Source organism: Odocoileus virginianus, chromosome 2 (genome assembly GCF_023699985.2).
Source record: "Odocoileus virginianus isolate 20LAN1187 ecotype Illinois chromosome 2, Ovbor_1.2, whole genome shotgun sequence".
In the NCBI taxonomy this organism is placed as follows: Eukaryota; Metazoa; Chordata; class Mammalia; order Artiodactyla; family Cervidae; genus Odocoileus; species Odocoileus virginianus.
The window spans coordinates 87,783,646-87,807,512 of record NC_069675.1 but is presented as its reverse complement, the minus strand read 5'-3'; the positions used below and the strand labels follow the sequence as shown (position 1 = coordinate 87,807,512).

The following is a 23,867-nucleotide window of genomic DNA, read 5'->3' as shown; positions in this document are numbered from 1 at the left end:
CGTGTGTTTTACTTTGTTTAAATTATACACCAGTTAAAACTGTATTATGAACCTTTAAAAAAATCCCCAAGGAAAGAAAGAAACAAGTCATTTTTTTTAGTTGGACAAAATCTAGTCCCCTGGTAATGACAAAGAGAAACTACTGGCATATAAATTGTTATGGTAACAATGTCTGATTCTTTCATCACCAAGAGGCAATTTGATGACATCATCAATCACAGAAGTCTGAAATAATAAACACACAAACTGGAGGGCATCACAGAACCAATACTAGGTTATCTGATTCACGATTTTTCAAAGATCTCAAAATGTTCTACCTGAAAACTCTCTACTCTCTTAGGATTCTCTACATGAATTCCCAAACCACTATACCATAAACATTGTCTCTGAGAAGAGCTATATAAAATTCCTGTGTAATCTTTGTAAAACAAAAGGTAAGAGTTTGTCCTTCATGTCAACCATTGAGCCATATCTAGTTCCTTTTCTGTACACAGAGGATTTCATATTCCTTAGATTAAGTATCACAAAGGAGTTTTGTAAACTTGGCTCAAATTCTAAGGTCAGTATACAAATGATCAAAAAATGATAGTTTGGCCACCAGCTAGTGGTCTGAATCAATTTTATATTCAAATACTTTCTAGAAAGAGCATATATTTTATGCTGTTATTGGTTCTATCACCTTTCTCAGAATGATATTCATAATACTGTTCAATTAAAATAATTAATTCCTTAACTATACAACTCTTTAGAGTCCAATTAAGTATTTTCATAACAGTCCCTTTCTCTGACACCCACCCTGTGAGCTAGGCTTGGAAGTGGCTTTGATGCTTTCCGTTTCTGTAGGAAAAGCCTTTTGTCCTTTAGAAAAGACATAAGTTTTAAGATCTCTTGTATTAAGGCCAGCTTAGGCCAGCTAATGTCCTAAGTCTTTGGGCAGCTAGCTCAAATTATGTTTCTACTGACTTCACTCTATTTTCATATGGGGAGATATCCAAGGATCAGTGGTTCCTGACACCCCAGCCAATGTCTATCACCTCGTTTACTACAGTTTCAGTCATAGAGAAGCAGGATTCAACACAGCACAGTCTGTGTACACTCTGCTTTATTTAATCTAGTTTTATCTGTTTCTTTTTACTCCCAGGAAAGAATGAGATACCAAAGGAAAACAATTCAATTGTTATTATTTTTATTGTTTCTGTGGACCTTTCAGAGAATGTTTCATTTCAGGTAACTTTAAAAAATTAACGATATTTTATTCTGATGTTGGTAAAGGATCTAGTGTATTCAGAAAGGTGATAAACTCTCCCCCTGAATGAATCATCATCCAAATATATTGATCCAAATATACCCAATTATATCCAAATATATTAGCATAAACATAGTCTTCAGCATAAAAGTTCTTTGTTTCTAATGTGATCAAAGGTCATGTAATTTTTGTAGGTCTATATGAGCATGGAGAAGCAATGTTAAAGTACCAAGACAGTTACCGTGTAATTAATGACAGTGTAATGTTAGTACATGTTGTAAACTGCCATTTTTGCATGGGTGACATTAAAAAAAAAAAGTCCCTAATGTTGGTGACTTCACACATTAAGTGTGGTATTTGTCCTCCATATATTTGAGCAAGTAGAGAGATTTCATTGGCAATTAGGAAATTTCATTGTTTTTTCTTTTGCTTGGTTTCTTTGGCTGTGCTGCATGGCTTTCAGCAGTGAAAGAAGAGTCCTAACCTTTGGCCACCAGGGAATTCCCACAAATGTCATTGTTTAAATGTTATTAAGCAAGCTTCTCTGTCATTTGTATCTCAAATAATTACTTTGTTTTTTTTTTTTTCCAGATATAGCGTGCAGTCCTAATTGCAATGATTTTTATCATGTTTATTACTGTATTGCTATAACCAACAATGTATTTGGCACCTAGTGTGTGTCTTAGTCTAGTTAAGCTACTTTAACAAAATTCCATAGACTGGTTGGCTTACGAACTACAGAAATTTCTCACAGTTCTAGAGGTTGAGAAGCCCAGGATCAAGGCACCAACAGATTTGGTGTCTGTTGAGGACACACTTTCTAGTTCACACACAGCCATCTTCCCAATGTGTACTTCAATAGCAGAAAAATCTCTGCCATGGGGTCTCTTTCCCAAGGACATCAATCACATTCATGAGGGCTGCATCCTCACAATCTAATCACCTCCCAAAGGCCCTACCTCCTAATGCCATCACCTTAGGGGTTAGGACTTCAACATATGAATTTGAGCGGTATGCAAATATTTCATATATAACATTACATGCTAATTAAATATTTGGTAATATTAGATGAAAAAATTAGGTAATAAAGTGAATGGGTTTATAGGGATATAAGTCCTGGGTGTTCATTGGTAGGACTGATGTTGAAGCCGAAACTCTAATACTTTGGCCACCTGATGCGAACAGCTGACTCATTTGAAAAGACCCTGATGCTGGGAAAGATTGAGGGCAGGAGGAGAAGGGGACAACAGAGGATGGGATGGTTGGATGGCATCACCAACTCAATGGACATGAGTTTGGGTGAACTCTGGGAGTTGGTGATGGACAGGGAGGCTTGACGTGCTGCGGTTCTTGGGGTCACAAAGAGTCGGACACGACTGAGCGACTGAACTGAACTGAACTCTGTGTGCTTGCTAAGTTGCTTCAGTCATGTCCTACACTTTGTGACCCCATGGACTCTGGCCCCCCAGGCTTCTCTGTCCATGGAATTCTCTAGACAAGAATACTGGAGTGGTTAGCCATTCCCTCCTCCAGGGGATCTTCCCAACCCAGAGATTGAACCTACGCCTCCTGCATTGCAGGTAGATTCTTTACCACTGAGGCACCAGGGAAGCCCCAGGGAAATAACACTAGTCATATTAAATGTGGAAACCCTTTATATAAGTTTGAAATTAATACAATGCTTTTCATTTATCCTAAGCACAAAGAAATTACAGAGGATGTATCAGTGCTGGTAAGTCTTTATCCACAAATAGGCTATGACTTCTTTGAAGACTAAATAAGCTGGAGGGCAATGGACTAGCTGCAAGTCCTTGGCAGGGTAAACCTATAGGCAGGGCAAACCAAGGCAATTTTACAAACAAAGATATTTACAAGTGGAGATATTTGTTTAAGTTCGGAGTACCAGGAGTCAAAGAGAGCAGACTGGCAGAGTGCTATCTCTGATAGAGGAATGAGACCTGGTTAGAGAAAGCATGTTACAGAAGCCAGAAGCTAGCCTACAGGAACCTTGGATCTTTTAAAGCTCTGGGGAAACACATGGGAGTTGAGTATTGGCTAAAAGACTCCCAGGTATTAATCACATACCACCTGAAAAATCATGCCATCAGAATGTGTGCCGAGAGGAAACTTCCTCAAATTTTGTCCAAGATTCAGTATCATAAGATGTTCCTCCACTTCTCCCTGTGCTCGCGGAACACATAGTGAAGTGGAAGCAACTTTACCTTATGTTGCTTGTTGTGTTCAGGGGCCTTGTCTGTCTCATGGTTCCATGACTGCAACATCCCCACTAAGACCGAGACTCCATATACTTCAGTAAGCTGTGCTATATGAGAAAATAATAAAGAACTTTTCATGTACCAGGCAGAGTATGTTTTCTCATGGCTAGCAGGGCTTTGGAACTCTCCATCACCTGAAAAAAGCAGGAAAATCCTAGGCAAAGGTGGGAAAGCCTGCTACAGTAGATGCTGGGAGAAAGAATGGATTAAAATGCTTTCTGCCAAAATGTATTCAGTGCAATACAACCTAACAATCATCCTATTATTAATATTAGCTCTCTTTAGCATCAGGAGTCTATAGCTGTAGCATAGTAATACTTCTCATCCAAGGCATTGTTATTGATGGAAGCGGTGCCTGGCAGAATGTCACATCTCAGCCACATTCCAACATTGCAGTTACACCCATCTGTGTACATAGGCACAAAGAGAATCTCATGACATATGACTCAGCTCCACAGCTGCCTAATCCCCTCAACTCAGCCCAGAATCAGCTCTCCCAGGGTATCTTAGCAAAAGTGCCATAGAGCGTTTACGAAAGAGGAAGAATAAGGGCTCAGGCATGACTGTTGGTCTTTTCACCTACTATGTGACTATGGGCAAGATAATAAAAGCTCTCTGTGCTTCACTTTATTTCATAGGAGTGGATTGAATTAGATAATACTTAGTAAAGTATTCAATAAGTATTAGTGATTAATGAAAGAAATCTAAATGTATCTGGCAGATTAGGGAATACTCCCCTTAAGAAGGGATATTTAAATGAGACCTAAATGCTATGTGGGAATTAGCTGGTGGAACCTGTGGCATATTTAAGGGACTAAAAAAAGGCCAGTGAGTCTGGAAAACTGTCAATGTGGGGCTAGGTAGGAGAGGTGGGTGAAACAGTGTGGAGGGTCAGATCATACAGAAGATCATAGCTATGTAAAGAATATGGACATGATCCTTAGGACAGTGGGAGGCCACTGGACATTGTTAAATAGAATAATGATTGGTAACATTGGAGCTTCAGGAACATGTTATCGGAAGCAGAGTGGAAATGTATCGTGAATCAGTTGTAAAGGTAAAATGCAGGGATAAGGAGAGGCAGCACATCGCTAATTACATGGATAGAAACATGAAGGAAGGTTCATTATATTGTGCTCTTTACATTTGTGTACCTTTTCAAAGGTACACAAACTTTTAAAAAGTGAACAGTGAGGCCAATAAGAAGGCTATGGTAGTAGCCCAGACAAGGAATGACACTGACCTGAAGTCATGTGGTAGCAGGGAATGGAGATAACGGATGGATTTGAGTTGTTTTGGAGGTAAAACCATCAGGGTTTAATGGTGGGTTTGATGTTGGGATTCAGAAGGGCTCTGAGTGGAGAATGACTCTCATATTTCTGCCACGCAAATCCAAGCAGTTTCAGTGAGTTAAGGCAACATACAAAGAGGAACTACTTTGGGGAAAAGATGATGACTTTAACATTAAACATCTTCCTTTGGTAGCATCTGTGCAAAATTCAAGTACAAGACTTTAGAACTCAGTTGTATATACTAGTATTACATTCATGGGAGAAGTATCTTTATATATAAGAACTTGAAGCCACAGAAAAATGCCCAGAAGATTGTCAGTTGATCAAACAGAGTATTTAAGAAAAATCCTTCCAAGAATAATGATCAAATCAAGGCTGCTGAGCAGATAGGATATTTAAGGCTAGCCTTACCTAGAAAATACGAATATATTTTCATTGTGGTAGAAGGCACTACAGGTAAATTTGCAGATGAGGTTGTAGAAAGTTGAGGGAGCTTCTGCCATTTTCTCTGTGAATTAGAAGATGAGAATGAGGACTGTGGGAACAGATAAAGACTCCTGGGACACACAGAGAATTACTCTGAGGGTGGAAATCATGATTTTTCCATGCCACAACTATCAAAGTTCACTATTAATTTTCTGCTTCATGCTTATTTTGCATTTTACATCTGATAATACATCTCAAACTCTATACATATTATGTGACTCTCTGCATTATTTTTCCTGATAGGTCTGTGAATACTCAAACAGAAGAATTAAAGCTATCAGACTGGTTTTTTCCCAAGTAAGAATTCCAAATCTAATATGTGTGAGATTAATCCATAGACGGCTCAATAGAAATGAACAGATGGCAACAATACTGTGACTGGCATTCCAAATGTTGGAGAGCAGATGGATCTTTGATGGTTATTTTAAAAAATAAGCAGTAGCCGAGATCAACTGGGAATGGACATTAGGACCTAAGTCCTCCATGAATGAGAATTTAGATGATAGAAACACAATGGGTCCTAGAATGACGGACAGTCAAAAATGTAAGGGTACATTTGAGATCATTTGGTTGTTCCTCCTCATTTCACCAATGAGAGAACCAAAGCCCAAATCAGGTGGGTGGGCTGTCTGTGTACTTCGTGCTTTAATACAACAGCTTTCTTCTGGCCTCTTTGCCTCCATCTTCTTACTCTATGCACCTGTTTTTCACCTTCATGCTGTAGATCTGAGGACCTCTCTTAATTGAAACTTTGAAAGGAGGCATCCAATTATTGGGTAATGATCCATGACTCTTCCTCCCATAACATCACTACATTTGTCAGATCTAATCAGATCATACAAAGCACACCGACTATTTAAACAAAGATTTTAGTATAAACAATTGCTGATTACTATACGGTGGTTAAGGGGCTTCACAGGTGATGATAGTGGTAAAAAACCTGCCAATGCAGGAGACCTCAGAGATGTCAGTTCGATCCCTGAGTCGGGAAGATCCCCTGAAGGAGGGCATGACACTCCAGTATTCTTGCATGGAGAATCCCATGAACAGACGAGCCTGGCAGGCTACTGTCCATGGAGTCTCAAAGAGTGAGACACTTCTAAAACAACTTAGCACCTACGGACACCCATAAAGTCATTAACTAGGTAATCTGAAAAACTGCAAATACAACTCTAAGGTGTCATAGAGGGAACAGTTATAGGAAGTAATTATTTTCCCTGGTTCTGAAGAAAAAAAGGAAGAGACTGGAATTATTATACACTGAAAACTTAGAGACAAATCTCACAGAGCATAAACTCCAATGCAGCTCAACTGGTGTGCTCACCTCTGAGCTCTAGGGAAGCCTCTTGGGGCAGAGAACCAGCCCTTCTAAGGGGGAGCACAGCGAGACTGGTTTTGCACGTGTTGGAAAAACTGGAAGGTGGATTCAACTGCTCAGGAAAAGAACTGCTATTGTGGTGGTAAAGATGCATTGCTGGAATGGGACTTGCAGGAACAGGATGCAGACAAGAAGCCCACAGGAAACAGAAAAGAGCAAGTTTCTTCTTCCTCCAGCCTTGTAATTTTCCTCCAACGCCCTCTCTTAGAGCCTAACAGGGTGCCCATTGGCAAAGGAGAAATGTGATTTGCAGTGTCCCAGCTCAACATAATAAAGCAGGATATACTGTGGTGGGTTTAACTATGAAAGACAATAGCTTAATAACTGACACAGCCTCCCTCTAACAAGACACGTAACTTATAGCCTCATAAGTCAAGGTACTGATCAATCACAACAGGTGAAAAAAGGAGAAAACCATATAATCGTTTAAGTAGATTCCAAATAGGCTACTTTTAAGTTTCGATCTCCATTCCTTTTTTGGGGGAGGGGGGTGGTGTTTAAACAGCAGAGATTTATTTTCTCCCATTTCTGAAGGCTGGAAATAGAAGATCAAGGTGTTGGCAAGTCTGGTTTCTTTTGAGGTCTCTCTTCTTGACTTACAGCTGCCTGTCTCCTTGCTGTGTCCTCACAAGGCTTTTTCTCTGTGTATACTGGTGTCTCTTCCTCTTCTTATGAGGACTCCGGCCCTATTGGCTTTGGCCCCGTCCTCATGACCTCGTTTAGCCTTCCTTAACCTGTTAGTTGCTCAGTCGTGTCCGACTCTTTGTGACCCCATGGGCTGTAGCCCGCCAGGCTCCTCTGCCCATGGAATTCTCCAGGCAAGAATACTGGAGTGGGTTGCCATTCTCTTCTCCAGGGGATCTTTCCGACCCAGGTATCAAGCCCGGGTCTCCTGCGTTGCAGGCAGGCTCTTTACCATCTGAGCCACCGGGGAAGTCCTGTTTAACCTTACTTACCTCTCTAAAGGCCCTGTCTCCAAATATTCAGACTGGGATTACACCTTCAACACACAAATCTGGAGGACACAATTCAGTCCATAGCAAGCTCTGAAACAGCTAATAGAATCTTTCTCTTGCTGTATGTCCATCCCTATTGCATTTTTTATTTTTTTTCATTGATGATCATTAAGGCTGAACACCTTTTCTTATGAATATTGGTCACTTGGACATTCACTTTTGCAAACTGCCTGTTTATATCTCTTCTCCTCTTTATCCCACACCATGGATTGTCTTTTTTTAAAAAATAGATTTGAATACACATAATATAAAATTCACTATTTTAATTGTTTAAAAATGTACACTTTGGGGCTTTCCCAGTGGTCCAGTAGTTAGGAATATGCCTTGCAATGCAAGGGGACTTGTTTAATCCTTGGTGCACAAAGACTCCATGTGCTGCAGATCAACTAAGCCCATGGGCCATAACTACTGAGCCCACAGGCTGCAGTTACTGAAGCCTGCAGAGCCTAGAGCAGCTGCTGCAATGAGAAGCTCATGCACCACAATGAAAAGTAGCCCCTGCTCACCACAAATAGAGAAAAGCCTGTGCAGCAACCAAGACCTAGCGCAACCAAAAATTTAAGTAAATAAATCTTTTAAAAATGTACAATTCTAGCTATCTAATTCCAGAATATCTTCATCATAGCAAAAAAGAAGCTCTGCCCATTAACAAGTAACTTCTCATTCCCCGCTCCTTGACAAACACTAATCTGCTTTCCATCTCTCTGGACTTGCCTATTCTGGACATTTCCTATGAATGGAGCCTAGGATGTTTTGTTATTTTTTTAATGTCTGACTTCTTCACTTTGCATGTTTTCAAGATTCATCTATACTGTAGCATATATCAGTATTTCATTCCTTTTCATAGCTGAGTAGTACGCCATGGTATGGACATGCCACACATCCATTCACCAGTAAATGGACATTGAGTCGTTTCCACTTTGGGGCTATTATAAGTAATGGTGCTATAAACATTCATGTACAAGTTTTAATTTGAAATCATACTTTCAGTTCCCTTGGGTATATATCTATAAGTGGGTTTACTGGGTACATGGTAATTCTATGTTAAACTTTTTGAGAAACCACCAAACTCTTTTCCATACAGTTGCATCCTTTTATGTTCCCATCAACAATGTATGAGTGTTTCAATTTCTCTACATCCTTTCCAACACTTGCTATTTTTTGTTTTGCTGAGGGTGTGTTTGTTTTTGCTTATGTTACGGCCTCTAGTGTGTGTGAAATATCTTGCTATAGTTCTGATTTACATTTCTTTAATGACTAGTGATGTTGATCTTGAGATGTCTTTATTTGGCTTTGGCATCAAAGTAATATTGGCCTCGCAGAATGAGTTTTAAAGTTCTATTTCTTTGGAAGACTTTGAAAATATAGTTGGTGTTAATTCTTTAAGTGTTTGGTAGAATTCAACAGTTAAACCATCTGATCATGGGCTTTCTTTGTTAGGAGATTTTCAATTACCTTTCCTTGTTATAGGTCTATAGGATTTTCTAGTTCTTCTTGAACCAGTTTTAGTAGTTTGTGTGTTTCTAGAAATTTATCCATTTCATCTATAAGGTCTATAATAATGTCCCCATTTCCGTTCTTGATTTAATAATTTGAGTCATCTCTGATTTTTTCCTGGTCAGTTTAATTAAAGGTATGCCAATTTCATTAATCTTTGCAAAGAACTGACTTTTGGTTTCATTGATTCTATCATCTTTTTTCTCTATTCAGTTCTTTCTACTCCAGTCTTTATTATTTCTTCCTTTTGTTGGCTTTGGTTTTGTTTTTCCCCCTTTTTTCCAGTTTTCCCCTTTTTTCCCCTTAAGGTAGAATGTGAGATTACTAATATGAGATCTTCCTTTACTTAAATATAGATGTTTACAGCTATACATTTCCTTCTGAGTACTGATTTTCTGTCTCCCATAAGTTTTAGCATGTTGTGTTTTCATTTTTATTTATCTCAATTTATTTTCTAATTTCCTCATGATTTTGGAGTTTTTTGTTTTTGTTTTTTTTCCCTTATGATTTTTTTCCTTTGGCACATTGGTTGCCTAGGTGTGTTGTTTAATTTCCAGGTGTTTATGAATGTTCTAGACTTATATCTGTTACTGATTTCTAATTTCATTCCATTATCATTGGAAAAGATAGTTTGTATGTTTCCAGTCACTTTAAGTTTATTGAGATTTGTCTTATGGTCTAACATGAGATTTATACTGGAGAATATTCCATGTGTATTTGAGAAGGACATGTATACTGTTGTTGGATGAAGCATTTTGTGTGTGTCTGATTTGTTCTTTTGCCTGGTCAAATCTTCTGTTGACATCCTAAAGTGAATTTTTTCCTTTCAGCTATACACTTCTCAACTTCAGTATTTCTATTTCATTTGTTTTTGTAATTTGTATCTTTAGTAGTATTCTCTATTTGTTGAGACAATGTTCTTCTGGTTTCCTTTAGTTCTTTGTCCATGGCTTCCTTTAGCACTTTAAGCATATTTCAAATGATTGATTTAAAGTCTTCTTAGAAAAACTTGGTCAATGTCTAGACAGTTCTCATTAATTTGTTTTCCTGTGAATGGGCTGTACATTCTTCTTCATTTGATCACTCTTAAATTTTGGTTAAAAACTAGACATTTTGAGTGTTATAATATAGATTCTCTGAAAATCAGATAGTTTTGCCTCCTCAAAGTTCACTGTTCTTATTTGCTATTGTTTGTTTGGTTTTGTTTTTCCATTTTTTTCTAGTTTTCCCCCTTTACCCCTTAAGGTGGAAGCTGAGGTTATTAATGTGAGATCTTTCTTTTTTTATGGTTGTTTGTAAGTGGTTTTTCTAAATTATTTTTTTAAAGACTGTATTCTTTGTCTTGTTTGGTCTCAGAAGTCTCTGAGCTACCCTTAGTTTGTGGCCAGCGAGTTGTTTGACAGAGATTTCCTTAAAGTGCCTAAAACCTGAGAGAGGGTGGTGTTAGAGGGCAGAAGGAGGAGGAAGAGGAAATGAAGGAGGAGGAGAAGGAGAAGAAGAAAAAAACAGAGAAGAAAGGAAAATAAAACAGAAGAAAACACTTGCATCCTTTAAAGACTGGCTCTCTATTTGGGCCCTCCTTCAGCACAGCCCAGTTGTTTAACTCTGCCCTAGCGTTCACTTCTTGTGTGCACTGAACCTAAATATCAGTCAGGGGTGAAAGCCTCAGATCTTCACAGATCTTTTCTGAACATTCATTCTGCCCTGAACATGTGCATGGATTTCTCAGTTCCTTGTTCTGTGTGTGTCTGATTGACACATGGGATCTTGTCAAAGCCCTTACTTCCCAAAGAACAGTCTTTCAAATGTTTCCTCCCCAGGCTTTCAACATATATAGTGTCTATTTTAACTGAAATCTTTTGACTCAGGTGGAAGGGGCTTGTTCTTTTACAATTTTTTTTTTCCAAGGAATATCCTCCCCTTCAATTCTTAAAGAATGTTAAGTATAAGAAAAAAAGCACTATGAGTCAATCCTTCAAGGAACTCTCAGATAGGTTAAAAAGATAAACACAATCCCTGGGAATTAGATCCACTCTTCTCCCCGCTGAATCAGATACCCACACTGAGAACATAATATGGTTTTGTCTTTTCAATACCACTGTTATACTAGGAAGAGAGTTGGTGCAAGGCTGGGTTAAAATATGTCAGAGTTTTTGTAGTCCTACCATATTGAGTCTTTTTTTTTTTTTTTCTTTTTGAGATAACTTTTGCTTGGTTGCTCTAAATATTTGGCTATCTTCCAAAGTTCTGACAAAGTTGATTCTGACAGTATGCAACAATATTAACACTGGCAGCATTTCAGATTATGAAAACTGGGAAGTTCATTTTTAAAAATATTGCTGCTGAAAAGAATCAATGTCCAAAGCTTAAGACGGTAGATCTTATCCAACTGTAAGAGAAATTGTTATTTTAGGCTTTGGGTGACATTTCAACTATGCATCCTCAAAGATCTTGGAATAACAATATAATCAGTACATGTACTTTTGTAATGATCTAACCCTCATGATGCAGCCATGAAATTAAAAGATGCTTACCCCTTGAAAGGAAAGTTATGACCAACCTAGACAGCATATTAAAAAGCAGGGACATTACTTTGTCAACAAAGGTCCGTCTAGTCAAGGCTATGGATTTTCCAGTGGTCATGTATGGATGTGAGAGTTGGACTATAAAGAAAGCTGAGCACCTAAGAACTGATGCTTTTGAACTGTGGTATTGGAGAAGACTATTGACAGTCCCTTGGACTGCAAGGAGATCCATCCAGTCCATCCTGAAGGAGATCAGTCCTGGGTGTTCACTGGAAGGACTGATGTTGAAGCTGAAACTCCAATACTTTGACCACCTGATGGGAAGAGTTGACTCGTTGGAAAAGACCCTGATGCTGGGAAAGAGTGAAGGCAGGAGGAGAAGGGGACAACAGAGGATGAGATGGTTGGATGACATCACCGACTCAATGGACATGAGTTTGGGTAAACTCCAGGAGCTGGTGATGGAGAGGGAGGCCTGGTGTGCTGTGGTTCATGGGGTTGCAAAGAGTCAGACTCGACTGAGCGACTGTACTGAATTGAACTGAGCCATTTCTGATAAACTGTTTCTTCAGTTTATCATGCCATCAAGGCTCTGGGTTAGAAATAAGGAAACGCTGCAATCAGACATAGGCTTTATACATTAGCAATATCTACTAGAATTTTATTAAAAAGTACTTTGCTCATAATTCTTATATCTTCCTTACAGTGCTGTAAATCGCTCAAACGTAACTACCAGCTGGGCAGCTCCAGTTGTGTGGCATGGCACTTATGATGAAGTGGTGCTGGAAAATTACTATGCAAGTCATAAAATTACCGTGGGGTTGACTGTGTTTGCTGTGGGAAGGTAGGTATTGCTGAATGACCTTTATATTCAAGTGTTTTATTTTAGAAAATGGGAGATTATCAATAATCTACCTCAAGAATTTAGAAAAAGTAGAACAAAATAAAACAGAAGAAAGCAGAAATAAGGAAGTAATAAAGGTGAGAGCAGAAATCCATGAAATTGAAAACAGAAAAGTCTCAGAGAAAAATCAATGAAACAAATATGTGGTTCTTTGGGGGGGAAAAAACCCAATAAAATCCATAATCACCCAGGAAGACTAGCCAAGAAAAAAATTAATGCAAATTACAAATATCAGGAAAGAAACAGCATATATCACCTTAGACCTTGTAGACTTTAAAAGGATAATAAGGAAACACTATAAAAATTCTCTACATATCTGACAACTTAGAGGAAATGGACCTTAAAAAGCACAAACAACCACAACTCACCCAACATGAAACAGATCATTTTAATAACCCTATAACTACTGAGGAAATAGAATTCATAATTTTCAAAACCCCCAAAGGGGCTTCCCTGGTGGCTCAGCTGGTAAAGAATCTGCTTGCAATGCGGGAGACCTGGGTTTGATCCCCGGGTTGGGATAATCCCGAGAAGGGAACAGCTACCCACTCCAGTATTCTGGCCTGGAGAATTCCATGGGCTGTATATAGTCCATGGGGTCACAAAGAAAGGACTTTCATTTTCAAAGTCCTTAGGCGGAGATAGTTTCATCAGAGAATTCTACCAAATATTTAAAGAAAAATTAACATCAATTCTACACAATCTTTTTCGGAAAAGAAACTAGAAATCATTTTATGAAGCAAATGCTGCCTTGATATAAAAATCATACCAAAAAGAGTACGAAAAAGTATTAAGTTGAACAATACTTATCACTCATTAAAATGATAAAGTTATAAGCTTTATAGCAACTTGCTATTAAATATTGATAGTAATTTATTGTTTAATAAAAAGAACACAGAAAGAGGAAGAAAGGGAAAAGGGAGGGAAGACTCCTTACTGAAGAAGTTTCCCATGATCTCCTCCCGAACTCACTGTGGTCTCTTCAAGTTGCTGCCCCAGGATCTGTAACAAGATCCTGGGGAGTGAACACATTCTGGGGCAGTGCTTCTACCTTCAGGACACAGATGGAGTTTCTGATTCCTCCCTACACCCTCCTGAATAGAACACAGAGTCTTGGAAGGGTACTGTATAAGGGAAGGGGCGCTGAAACCACAGCTTCATTAACCTCACCATGAACCCCCCACTCTCTTTTAAAGAACCTCTGAAAGCTCAGGAATAAATGGCATCAATTTCCTCTGAAATTAGAGGAGTATAGGTGGGGCTGAAACTAGGAGGATCGATTTAAAGTGTCTATACGGAAATTTTCAACATGAATATCTGCTACAGGAATGAACAATTAAGCCAATAAAATAAAACAGAAAAATACCATGCAAATATTGAAGACTTTCTATTCATTGGCAATAGCACTGTAGACCTGTAGGGAAAGACTTTCATAAATGATGTTGGAGAAAATCAATGTCAACACAGGAAAACTGAAATTGTACTTCTATAGCATATCATGTACAAACATACAAACATCAATTACTAGGTAGTTTGAAGACCAGTAGTTAAAAGACAAACTATATCGTCATGAACTCAGGATAGAAAAGAATTTCTTAATCAAGACATGGAAACTACTAATCATAAAGGAAGAGCCTGATAAGTCTGACTGCTTAAAATTAACTTCACCTAAGGAAAAATCAGAGAAACCCAGACTGAAGGCTATTTTACAAAATACGTGGTCAGGGTCATGACCCAACAAGAAGAGAGATTGACAGAATGGAAGAGACTAGGGAGACTAGAAGAGACTAGTGACTGAATGCAGTGTGTGTTCTGGATTGGATCCTGGAAACTGAAAAAGTCATTAGGGAAGAAACTGGTGAAAATCACATAAACTCTGTGATTTAGCTAATAGTATTTTACCACTGATAATTTCCTAGTTTTGACAAATGTACTATGGTTATATAATATATTACTATTAGGGGAAGGTGGGTAGAGCATATGTGGGAACTCTGTAATATATCTGCAACTTTTCTGTAAATCTAATGCTATGCTAAGTCGCTTCAGTTGTGTCTGACTCATTGCGACCCTATGGACTGTAGCCTGCCAGGCTCCTCTGTCCATGGGATTTTCCAGGCAAGAGTACTGGAGTGGGTTGCCATTTCTTTCTCCAGGGGATCTTCCCAATCCAGGACTGAACCAACATCTCTTAAGTCTCCTGTATTGGCAGGCAGGTTCTTTACCACTAGCACCAACTGGGAAGCAGGCCTTGCTAAGATCCAGTGTAGTAAGTCTAATAGCATTCCAACATAGAAAGTATTTTAAAAATTGGGGGAAAAAATGTTTGCCATTGTAGTGAAAGTAAGTTTTTTTTTAATTGTAAATGCCTGATATTAAGCTTTGGATTGATTGCTGAGACATCCATTGTATTTATTTTTCATTGGCCGCACTGTACAGCTTGTGGGATCTTAGTTCCCTGACCAGGGAGGAAACTTGGGCCCTGTGCCATAAAAGGGCAGAGTCCTAACCACTGCACCACCAGGGAATCCCCTGAGATATCCACTTTAAAGACATCCATCTCAAATGAAAATATTGCTTACTAGCTAAACATTTAGATAAAGAGCCAAGTCACCCTACCCATGAAATCTTCCTTTTAGAAAGTCCTGAGTGATCTGATCTACATAAATGACCACTAGCATGACCCCGTTTTTCCCCCTCTCTTGCTTTAACTTCCGCTTTTACATTTAAAATTTGTCAATAGAGTGAACTCGCAAAACCCTAGGCACCCCACCCTCAACCCAGTAAAGGCAGAACCCTAGGTCCTTCGTGTTTCTCTCTCTCTCCTACCACCTCCAACTTGTGACCTCACTGTGTGGCCCCAGGCATGCCACGTATCCTCTAGGATTTGTGATTAATAAAGCTTATTTTCTCAAAGTTCCTTATGGTTGTTGTTGAGGTGCTCCTTGAAATTATAGTAAGAATGACAAAGACTGGTCCAGCCATAACGTAGGCTCTGGTGATGTCTGGTGGGAAGTAGGGATGTCTTACCAGAAGTAGTAGGGACTCCAGCGAGTGCCCCCAGGCACTCCTAGCCGATAACATCAGTATCAGTAGTCAGAGACTGATGCAAAAAGCCCCATATCACATCACACACAAAAATTAACCCAAATGGATAATAGACTTAAATATGAAAGATGGGACAATAAAGCTACTAGAAAAACACATAGGAGAACATTTTCACTACTTTGAGGGGGCAAAGATTCCTTAAGTATGACACAAAAGCACTAACCATAAAAGAAATATAGATAAATATGGACTTTGGATTTGAGTTGCTAGCTTCCAGCTCAATATAATATTTTAAGTGATATTTTTCCATAATGTACCTAATAATTTTAGATACTCCAAACTAGAGAGTTTTCTCCTGACTCCATCTGTTGTATTTCTTAAGGCTCTGATCAATATCCAGAACTTATTTCTGATGATCATATAAACATCATTTGAACTAGTCACATATATTACCTTTTCTTTTTTGAATTCACCTGAGGCCATTTATTACTACAAGAATCCTTAACTGGCTGGAGAGATTGGAAATGAGAAAGTTTGCCTTCAGTCCAGCAATCTTAGCAGCATATTAAAGGGCATAGGGCAAAATAAGAAACCCAGTGCTGACAGTGGATACAAAGCATGTCACCTCTGACTTTTTATGCATAATTAACTACTCTAAGTAAGCCACAGGCATCAATAACTGCCCTTGCAATGACCTATGACCTTTCCTGCCTACAATCTCTAAAACAAGTCCCAACTGCTCTGATAACCCTGAAAACTCAGGCTTTTGTTTTGTGCTGGGCACGGTTCAGTTTTCTGATCTCACCAAGTTTCATTCCCTCTCATGAGAAATTCCTCTTTTCTCCTATGATCCATAAAACCTCACCAGGGAGAGGAAAGGCAGACAATTTCACTTTTACACTACTTAAATACAACTCAAGAAGCATATCTAATGTTTGGTTCCTTAGTAGCATTTTCGAGAAAACTACAGTAAGTGTAATTTAAATAGTATGTGTTTCACTAACATACAAGAAGATAAACTTAATTGCTTCTTATTTACTTCACAGATACACAGACCGTTATTTGTATACATTTATAACATCAGCTGACAAATATTTTATGGTTGGCCAGAAAGTCATCATTTACATCCTGGTAGATGACTTCTCTCAGGTGCCCTGGGTAGAGCTGGCTCCCCTCCGAATGCTGAAAATTTTTCAAATAAAGCGAGAGAAGAGATGGCAAGACATCAGTATGATGCGCATGAAGATCATCAGTGAACATGTTGTGGATCACATCCAATATGAAGTTGACTTCCTCTTTTGCATGGATGTGGATCAAATCTTTGTAAAAAAATATGGACTGGAGACTCTGGGGGAGTCAGTAGGTCAGTTACATGCTCATTGGTATAAGGCAAGTCCTTCAGAGTTACCTTATGAGAGGAGTCAGTCATCAGAAGCATATATACCTATTGGTAAGGGGGACTTTTATTATCATGCTGCTGTCTTTGGTGGTACTCCTATTCAGGTTCTCAATATTGCTAGGGAGTGCTTCAGAGGAATCATGAACGATAAGAAAAATAACATTGAGGCAGTGTGGCATGATGAAAGTCACTTGAACAAATATTTTTTCCTCCATAAACCCACTAAAATCTTGTCACCGGAATACTGCTGGGATGAGTTTGGATCTAATAGTATTAAGAATGGCACTTTCAAACTCTATTGGGCTATTAAAAATTATGACTTTCTTAGACAGTCAGTGTAATTTTATAGCCCTTCCTTGGTGTTGCTGAATTTAAAAGCATCATTTTGTCTTGTCTTCAAAAAATTAGTACTTGACAAATTTTAGCACCATAAAAATAATCACTAGTAAAATGACAAATTCACCAACACAGTTATATTCATACTTTTCCTCACCTTTCTTTTTGAATCATAAAGTATAGGATATAGCAGTTACAGAATGAATATATTGACATCAGATGGAAATATAGTGTTCTCATATCTTGTGTGAATTTTGAGAAAGTATTTTTTTTTGTATCACATTGGACAAAATAGAATCTGTCAGGAGAAAATGAAATCTGAAACATTTTCACTGATCCAGCTAGATATATATTTCTTATATTGCTTAAGGAAAGGGATAATCTATGGGTATGGATAAGGGAAATCAGTGCAACTATACTAATCTACTCTTTATGTAAAATTTTGAGGACATTAAAGCTGCCACCAGATGGGCAGACAGTTACTTAGAAAATTGGGTTATTAAAAAAGAAGTTTTTTTTTTTAACTTTTTAGTTTGTATTGGGGTGTAGCCTATTAACAATGTTGCGATAGTTTCAGGTGAACATGAAGGGACTCAGTCATACAAATGGATGTATCTATTCTCTCCCAAACTCCCCTCCCATCCAGGCTTCCACATAACATTGAGCAGAGTTCCATGTGCTATACAGTAGGTTCTTGTTGATTATCTATGTTTAATATAGCAGAGTGTACATGTCCATCCCAAATTCCCTAACTATCCCTTCTGCCCTTCCTTCCCACCTACAGCCATAAGTTCAGAATGTGTTTTAAAACTACAAAGTTATCTGTTGTAAAAACTAATAAGGAAATTTTAAATATAGAGAGAAAACTGAAAGTCTTCCTATACTCTCCCTTTGAAAACCTATCACTCAATATTTTCTTTATATGCATTTATATACCCACCACATGATTATATACACACACATGTATGTGTGCCTGTGCATATATGCTTATATATTATTTTATATAAATTAACTTATATCTTGACTCATCGGAAAAGACCCTGATGCTGGGAGGGATTGGGGGCAGGAGGAGAAGGGGATGACAGAGGATGAGATGGCTGGATGGCATCACTGACTCAATGGAAATGAGTTTGAGTAAACTCCAGGAGCTGGCGATGGACAGGGAGGCCTGGCATGCTGTGATTCATGGGGTCGCAAAGAGTCAGACATGACTGAGTGACAGAACTGAACTGAACTGAACTTATATCACATAAATGCACACATGCATGCATGCATACACGTTTTATCAATTGTCAGGGTCTAGTTAGGAAAATAGAACTACTGTTCCAGGTATTTCAAACAGTGGGAATTTAACACAGGGGATTGGATGTATATAAGTGATAAAAGAGTTGAGGAGAAAATAAGATATATATGTATATATGTATCTTGTTTATCCATTCATCTGTCAATGGACACTCAGGTTGTTTCCATGTCTTAGCTATTGGAACTAGTGTTACTATGAATACTGGGTGCATATATCTTTATGAATTAGAGTTTTCTCCAGATATATGCCCATGAGTGGGATTACTGGGTCATACGGTAACTCTATTTTCAGTTTCTTAAAGACCTTCCATACTGTTCTGCATAGCTGCTGCAACAACTTACATCTCCACCAATAGTATAGGAGGGTTCCTTTTCTTTCACCTCTCTCCAGCATTTGTTATCTGTAGACTTTTAAATTATATGTATATATTCATTCAGTGAAGACAGTAGCCCTCCTGGGACTGAAGAAAAAAAAATTGTAGGATGTCCAGAAAGAGTTAGAACCTAGTATGAGCTGCCTGGCATGAGATGAAACAACAAAGAGGATTTTTAGTCACTGCTGCATTGGGCAGATGAGAAAAATGAGAGACCCAAAAGTTGACAGACAGATGGCTACCACAACCCACCCATTCTGCCTTGAAACGGCCATACTCATCCTTCCACCCATACCTAACTCTCATAAAACAACTTTATGTTTCCACTTTGCAGAATTCAACTAACTTTTGTACAAGTAAAGAATCACTTTCTTCTCAAAAAGTGAAACACAAATTACTATCTGACATTATTTCTCTCCCCATGTTCAAGAACCCAGATAATATGAGGTCTCCTCCCTCAGAATGGTGCATGACTCTTCAGTTTGGTGAACTCTGATATAAATTGGAAAGAAAAGAAATAACCACTCCTCATTAACAAAGAAATTGTAGAAGAAAGAAATAGGGAAAATAACTGTGTGTGTGCTAGTCACTCAGTCACATCTGACTCTTTGCAACCCCATGGACTATAGCCCACCAGTCTTCTCTGTCCATGAAATTTCCCAGGCAAGAATATTGGAGTGGATTGACATTTCCTTTGGTTAACATATAAAGACATACATTTGTATATAACTATATATATTAAGTTTCTATTTGTAATATAAATATAAGAAAAATGTGCAGGCCTGTGGCAGTCTTCATTTTTGTAGCTGGTTACAGAGTCAAATTCACATTTATCATTTCTTCCTTCTATCACCAATTTCATGTTCCTTGCCCTCTGTTGGAAGCTCAGCTATATATGGTTCTTTACCTAGAGTGGTGGCTTTATACCCTTGTTGTCTGGTATCTGACTCTTTAGTGGGTCTTTACTGGATTGTTGGTTTTCTCATGAACTGTCTAATAAGAAGCTCCAAGGGAACATCTTAAGTTCTTAACACAGTCCTCCTTCCACTATCATGTAGTTGCAACCTCTATTTCGATCATTGTTATCAGTAGCCCCACCCAGACCCCTTCTCTGGCTGTTGACTCAGCATGATGGAAAGACAAAATGTCCAGAAAAAAGCCTCAGATTCCAATTCAACAGACCATCACTATGTTCCCTGGTGGAAACATGCCTTCTATATGCCCTCATCCCTTCCTTGACTTTCTTCAGTCGCGAAGTCATGTCCAACTCTGCAACTCCACAGACTGTAGCCTGCCAGGCCCCTCTTTCGATGGGATTTCCTAGGCAAGAATACTGGAGTGGGTTGCCATTTCGTTTTCAGGGGGATCTTCCCAACCCAGGGATCGAACGTGGGTCTTGTGCATTGCCCACAGATTCTTTACCACTGAGTCACCAGGGAAGCCCCTCTTTGTGCCCTCAGCTCAGTTCAGTTCATTTCAGTCACTCAGTCATGTCTGACTCTTTGTGACCCCATGGAATGCACCATGCCAAGTTTTCCTGTTCATCACCAACTCCTGGAGCTTGCTCAAACTCATGTCCATCAAGTTGGTGATGCTATCCAACCATATCATCCTCTGTCATCCCCGTCTCCTCCAGGCTTCCATTGCTCCCAGCATCAGGGTCTTTACCAATGAGTCAGTTCTTTGCATCAGGTGGCCAAAGTACTGGAGTTTTTGATTCATCACGAGTCCTTCCAGTGAATATTCAGAACTGATTTCCTTTAGGATGGACTGGTTGGATCTCCTTTCAGTCCAAGGGACTCTCAAGAGTCTTCTCCAACACCACAGTTCAAAAGCATCAATTCTTCGGCACTCAACTTTCTTTATGGTCCAACTCTCACATCTATACATGACTACTGGAAAAACCATAGCCTTGACTAGATGGACCTTTGTTGGCAAAGTGATGTCTCTGCTTTTTAATATGCTGTCTAGGTTGGCCATAGCTTTTCTTCCAAGAAGCAAGCTTCTTTTAATTTCATGGCTGCAGTCACCATCTGCAGTGATTTTGGAGCCCCCCAAAATAAAGTGTCACTGTTTCCACTGTTTCCCCATCTATTTGCCATGAAGTGATGGGACTGGATGCCATGATCTTAGTTTTCTGAATGTTGAGTTTTAAGCCAACTTTTTCAGTCTGCTCTTTCACTTTCATCAAGAGGCTCTTTAGTTCTTCTTCACTTTCTGTCATAAGGGTGCTGTCATCTGTGTATCTGAGTTCATTGGTATTTCTCCCAGCAATCTTGATTCCAGCTGTGCTTCATCCAACCCAGCATTTCTCATGATGTACTCTGCATATAAGTTTAAAAAGCAGGGTGACAATACTCAGCCTTGATGTACTCCTTTCCCAATTTGGAACCAGCCTGTTGTTCCATGTCTAGTTCTAACTGTTGCTTCTTGACCTGCATACAGATTTCTCAGGAGGCGGGTAAGGTGGTCTGGTATTCTCATCTCTTTAAGAATGTTCCACAGTTTGTTGTGATCCACAAATCAAATCCCTTGGCATAGTCAATAAAACAGAAGTAGATGTTTATCTCAAACTCTCTTGCTTTTTCGATGATCCAACATCATAGTCACAAAAGAGTCCAAAATGCAGTAGTTGGATGCAATTTCAAAAATGACAGAACATTCTCTGTTCATTTCCAAGGCAAACCATTCAATATCATGGTAATCTAAGTCTATGCCCTGACCAGTAAAGCTGAAGAAGCTGAAGTTGAATGGTTCTATGAAGACCTACAAGACCTTTGAGAGCTGACACCAAAAAAAGGTCCTTTTCATTATAGGCGAATGGAATGCAAAAGTAGGAAGTCAAGAAACACCTGGAGTAACAGGCAAATTTGGCCTTGGGGTACAGAATGAAGCAGGGCAAAAGCTAATAGAGTTCTGCCAAGAGAACTCACTGGTCATAGCAAACACCCTCTTCCAACAACATAAGAGAAGACTCTACACATGGACATAACCAAAATTTTGGCCAACACCAAAATCAGATTGATTATATTCTTTGCAGCCAAAGACAGAGAAGCTCTGTACAGTCAGCAAAAACAAGACTGGGAGCTGACTGTGGCTCAGATAGTGAACTCCTTATTGGCAATTCAGACTTAAATTGAAGGAAGTAGGGAAAACCACTAGACCATTCAGGTATGACCTAAATCAAATCCCTTATGATTATACAGTGGAAGTGAGAAATAGATTTAAGGGACTAGATCTGATAGATAGAGTGCCTGATGAACTATGGACAGAAGTTTGTGATACTGTACAGGAGACAGGAATCAAGACCATCCCCAAGAAAAAGAAATGCAAAAAAAGCACAATGGCTGTCTGAGGAGGCCTTACAAATAGCTGTCAAAATGAGAGAAGTGAAAAGCAAAGGAGAAAAGGAAAGATATACTCATTTGAATGCATAGTTCCAAAGAATAGCAAGGAGAGATAACAAAGCCTTCCTCAGTGATCAATGCAAAGAAATGGAGGAAAACAATAGAATGGGAAAGACTAGAGATCTCTTCAAGAAAATTAGAGAAACCAAGGGATCATTTCATGCAAAGATGGGCTCAATAAAGGACAGGATGGTATGGACCTAACAGAAGCAGAATATATTAAGCAGAGGTGGCAAGAATACACAGAAGAACTGTACAAAAATGGTCTTCATGACCCAGATAATCATAATGATTGGATCACTCACACTCACCTAGAGACAGACATCCTGGAATGTGAAGTCAAGTGGGCCTTAGGAAGCATCACTATGAACAAAGATGGTGGAGGTGATGGATTTCCATTGAGCTATTTCAAATTCTGAAAGATGATGCTGTGAAAGTGCTGCACTCAATATGCCAGCAAATTTGGAAAACTCAGCAGTGGCCACAGGACTGGAAAGGGTCCATTTTTATTCCAATCCCAAAGAAAGGCAATGCCAAAGAATGCTCAAACTACCTCACGATTGCTCTCATCTCACAGGCTAACAGAGTAATGCTCAAAATTCTCCAAACCAGGGTTCAGCAATACGTGAAGCATGAACTTCCAGATGTTCAAGCTGGTTTTTAGAAAAGGCAGAGGAACGAGAGATCAAACTGCCAACATCCGTTGGATCATCGAAAAAGCAAGAGAGTTTCAGAAAAACATTTATTTCTGCTTTATTGACTATGCTAGAGCCTTTGACTGTGTGGATCACAATAAACTGTGGAAAATTCTGAGAGAGATAGGAATACCAGACCACCTGACCTGCCTCTTGAGAAACCTGTATGTGGGTCAGGAAGCAACAGTTAGAACTGGACATGGAATAACAGACTGGTTCCAAATAGGAAAAGGAGTACGTCAAGGCTATATATTGTCACCCTGTTTATTTAACTTATATGCAGAGTACATCATGAGAAATTCTGGGCTGGATGAAGCACAAGCTGGAATCAAGATTGCTGGGAGAAATATCAATAAACTCAGATACACAGATGACAGCACCCTTATGACAGAAAGTGAAGAAGAACTAAAGAGCCTCTTGATGAAAGTGAAAGAGCAGACTGAAAAAGTTGGCTTAAATCTCAACAATTCAGGTAACTAAGATCATGGCATCCAGTCCCATCACTTCATGGCAAATAGATGAGGAAACAGTGTAAGCAGTGTCAGACTTTATTTTTTTTGGCTCCAAAATCACTGCAGATGGTGACTGCAGCCATGAAATTAAAAGATGCTTATTAGTTGGAAGGAAAGTTATGACCAACCTGGACAGCATATTAAAGAGCAGAGACATTACTTTGCCAACAAAGGTCC

At 38.9% G+C, this 23,867-nt stretch overlaps 1 protein-coding gene across 2 annotated transcripts; it reads left to right on the top strand.

The window, feature by feature from the left end:
- The first annotated feature begins 237 nt into the window (after positions 1 to 237).
- Positions 238 to 18,333, top strand: LOC110139377 (N-acetyllactosaminide alpha-1,3-galactosyltransferase-like). 2 transcript variants are annotated; one of them, XM_020897154.2, is made up of 6 exons: positions 238 to 434; positions 1,142 to 1,227; positions 2,946 to 2,978; positions 5,544 to 5,597; positions 12,423 to 12,560; positions 16,712 to 18,333. In XM_020897154.2, the coding sequence occupies exons 2-6, from the start codon at positions 1,148 to 1,150 to the stop codon at positions 17,403 to 17,405; spliced, it is 999 nt and encodes a 332-aa protein (XP_020752813.2). In that variant the 5' UTR covers positions 238 to 434; positions 1,142 to 1,147; the 3' UTR covers positions 17,406 to 18,333. The 2 variants fall into 2 exon arrangements, with proteins under 2 accessions (XP_020752813.2, XP_020752816.2); XM_020897157.2 differs by lacking the exons at positions 2,946 to 2,978; positions 5,544 to 5,597.
- Positions 18,334 to 23,867: the final 5,534 nt, after the last annotated feature.

Bases quoted from the DNA above. Each gene is read 5' to 3' on its own strand.
- LOC110139377 (XM_020897154.2), top strand. From the start codon at position 1,148: ATGAGATACCAAAGGAAAACAATTCAATTGTTATTATTTTTATTGTTT. The intron at 2,979-5,543 runs GTAAGTCTTTAT...TTTTCCTGATAG, and splicing joins CAGAGGATGTATCAGTGCTG to GTCTGTGAATACTCAAACAG. The intron at 5,598-12,422 runs GTAAGAATTCCA...TCTTCCTTACAG, and splicing joins TCAGACTGGTTTTTTCCCAA to TGCTGTAAATCGCTCAAACG.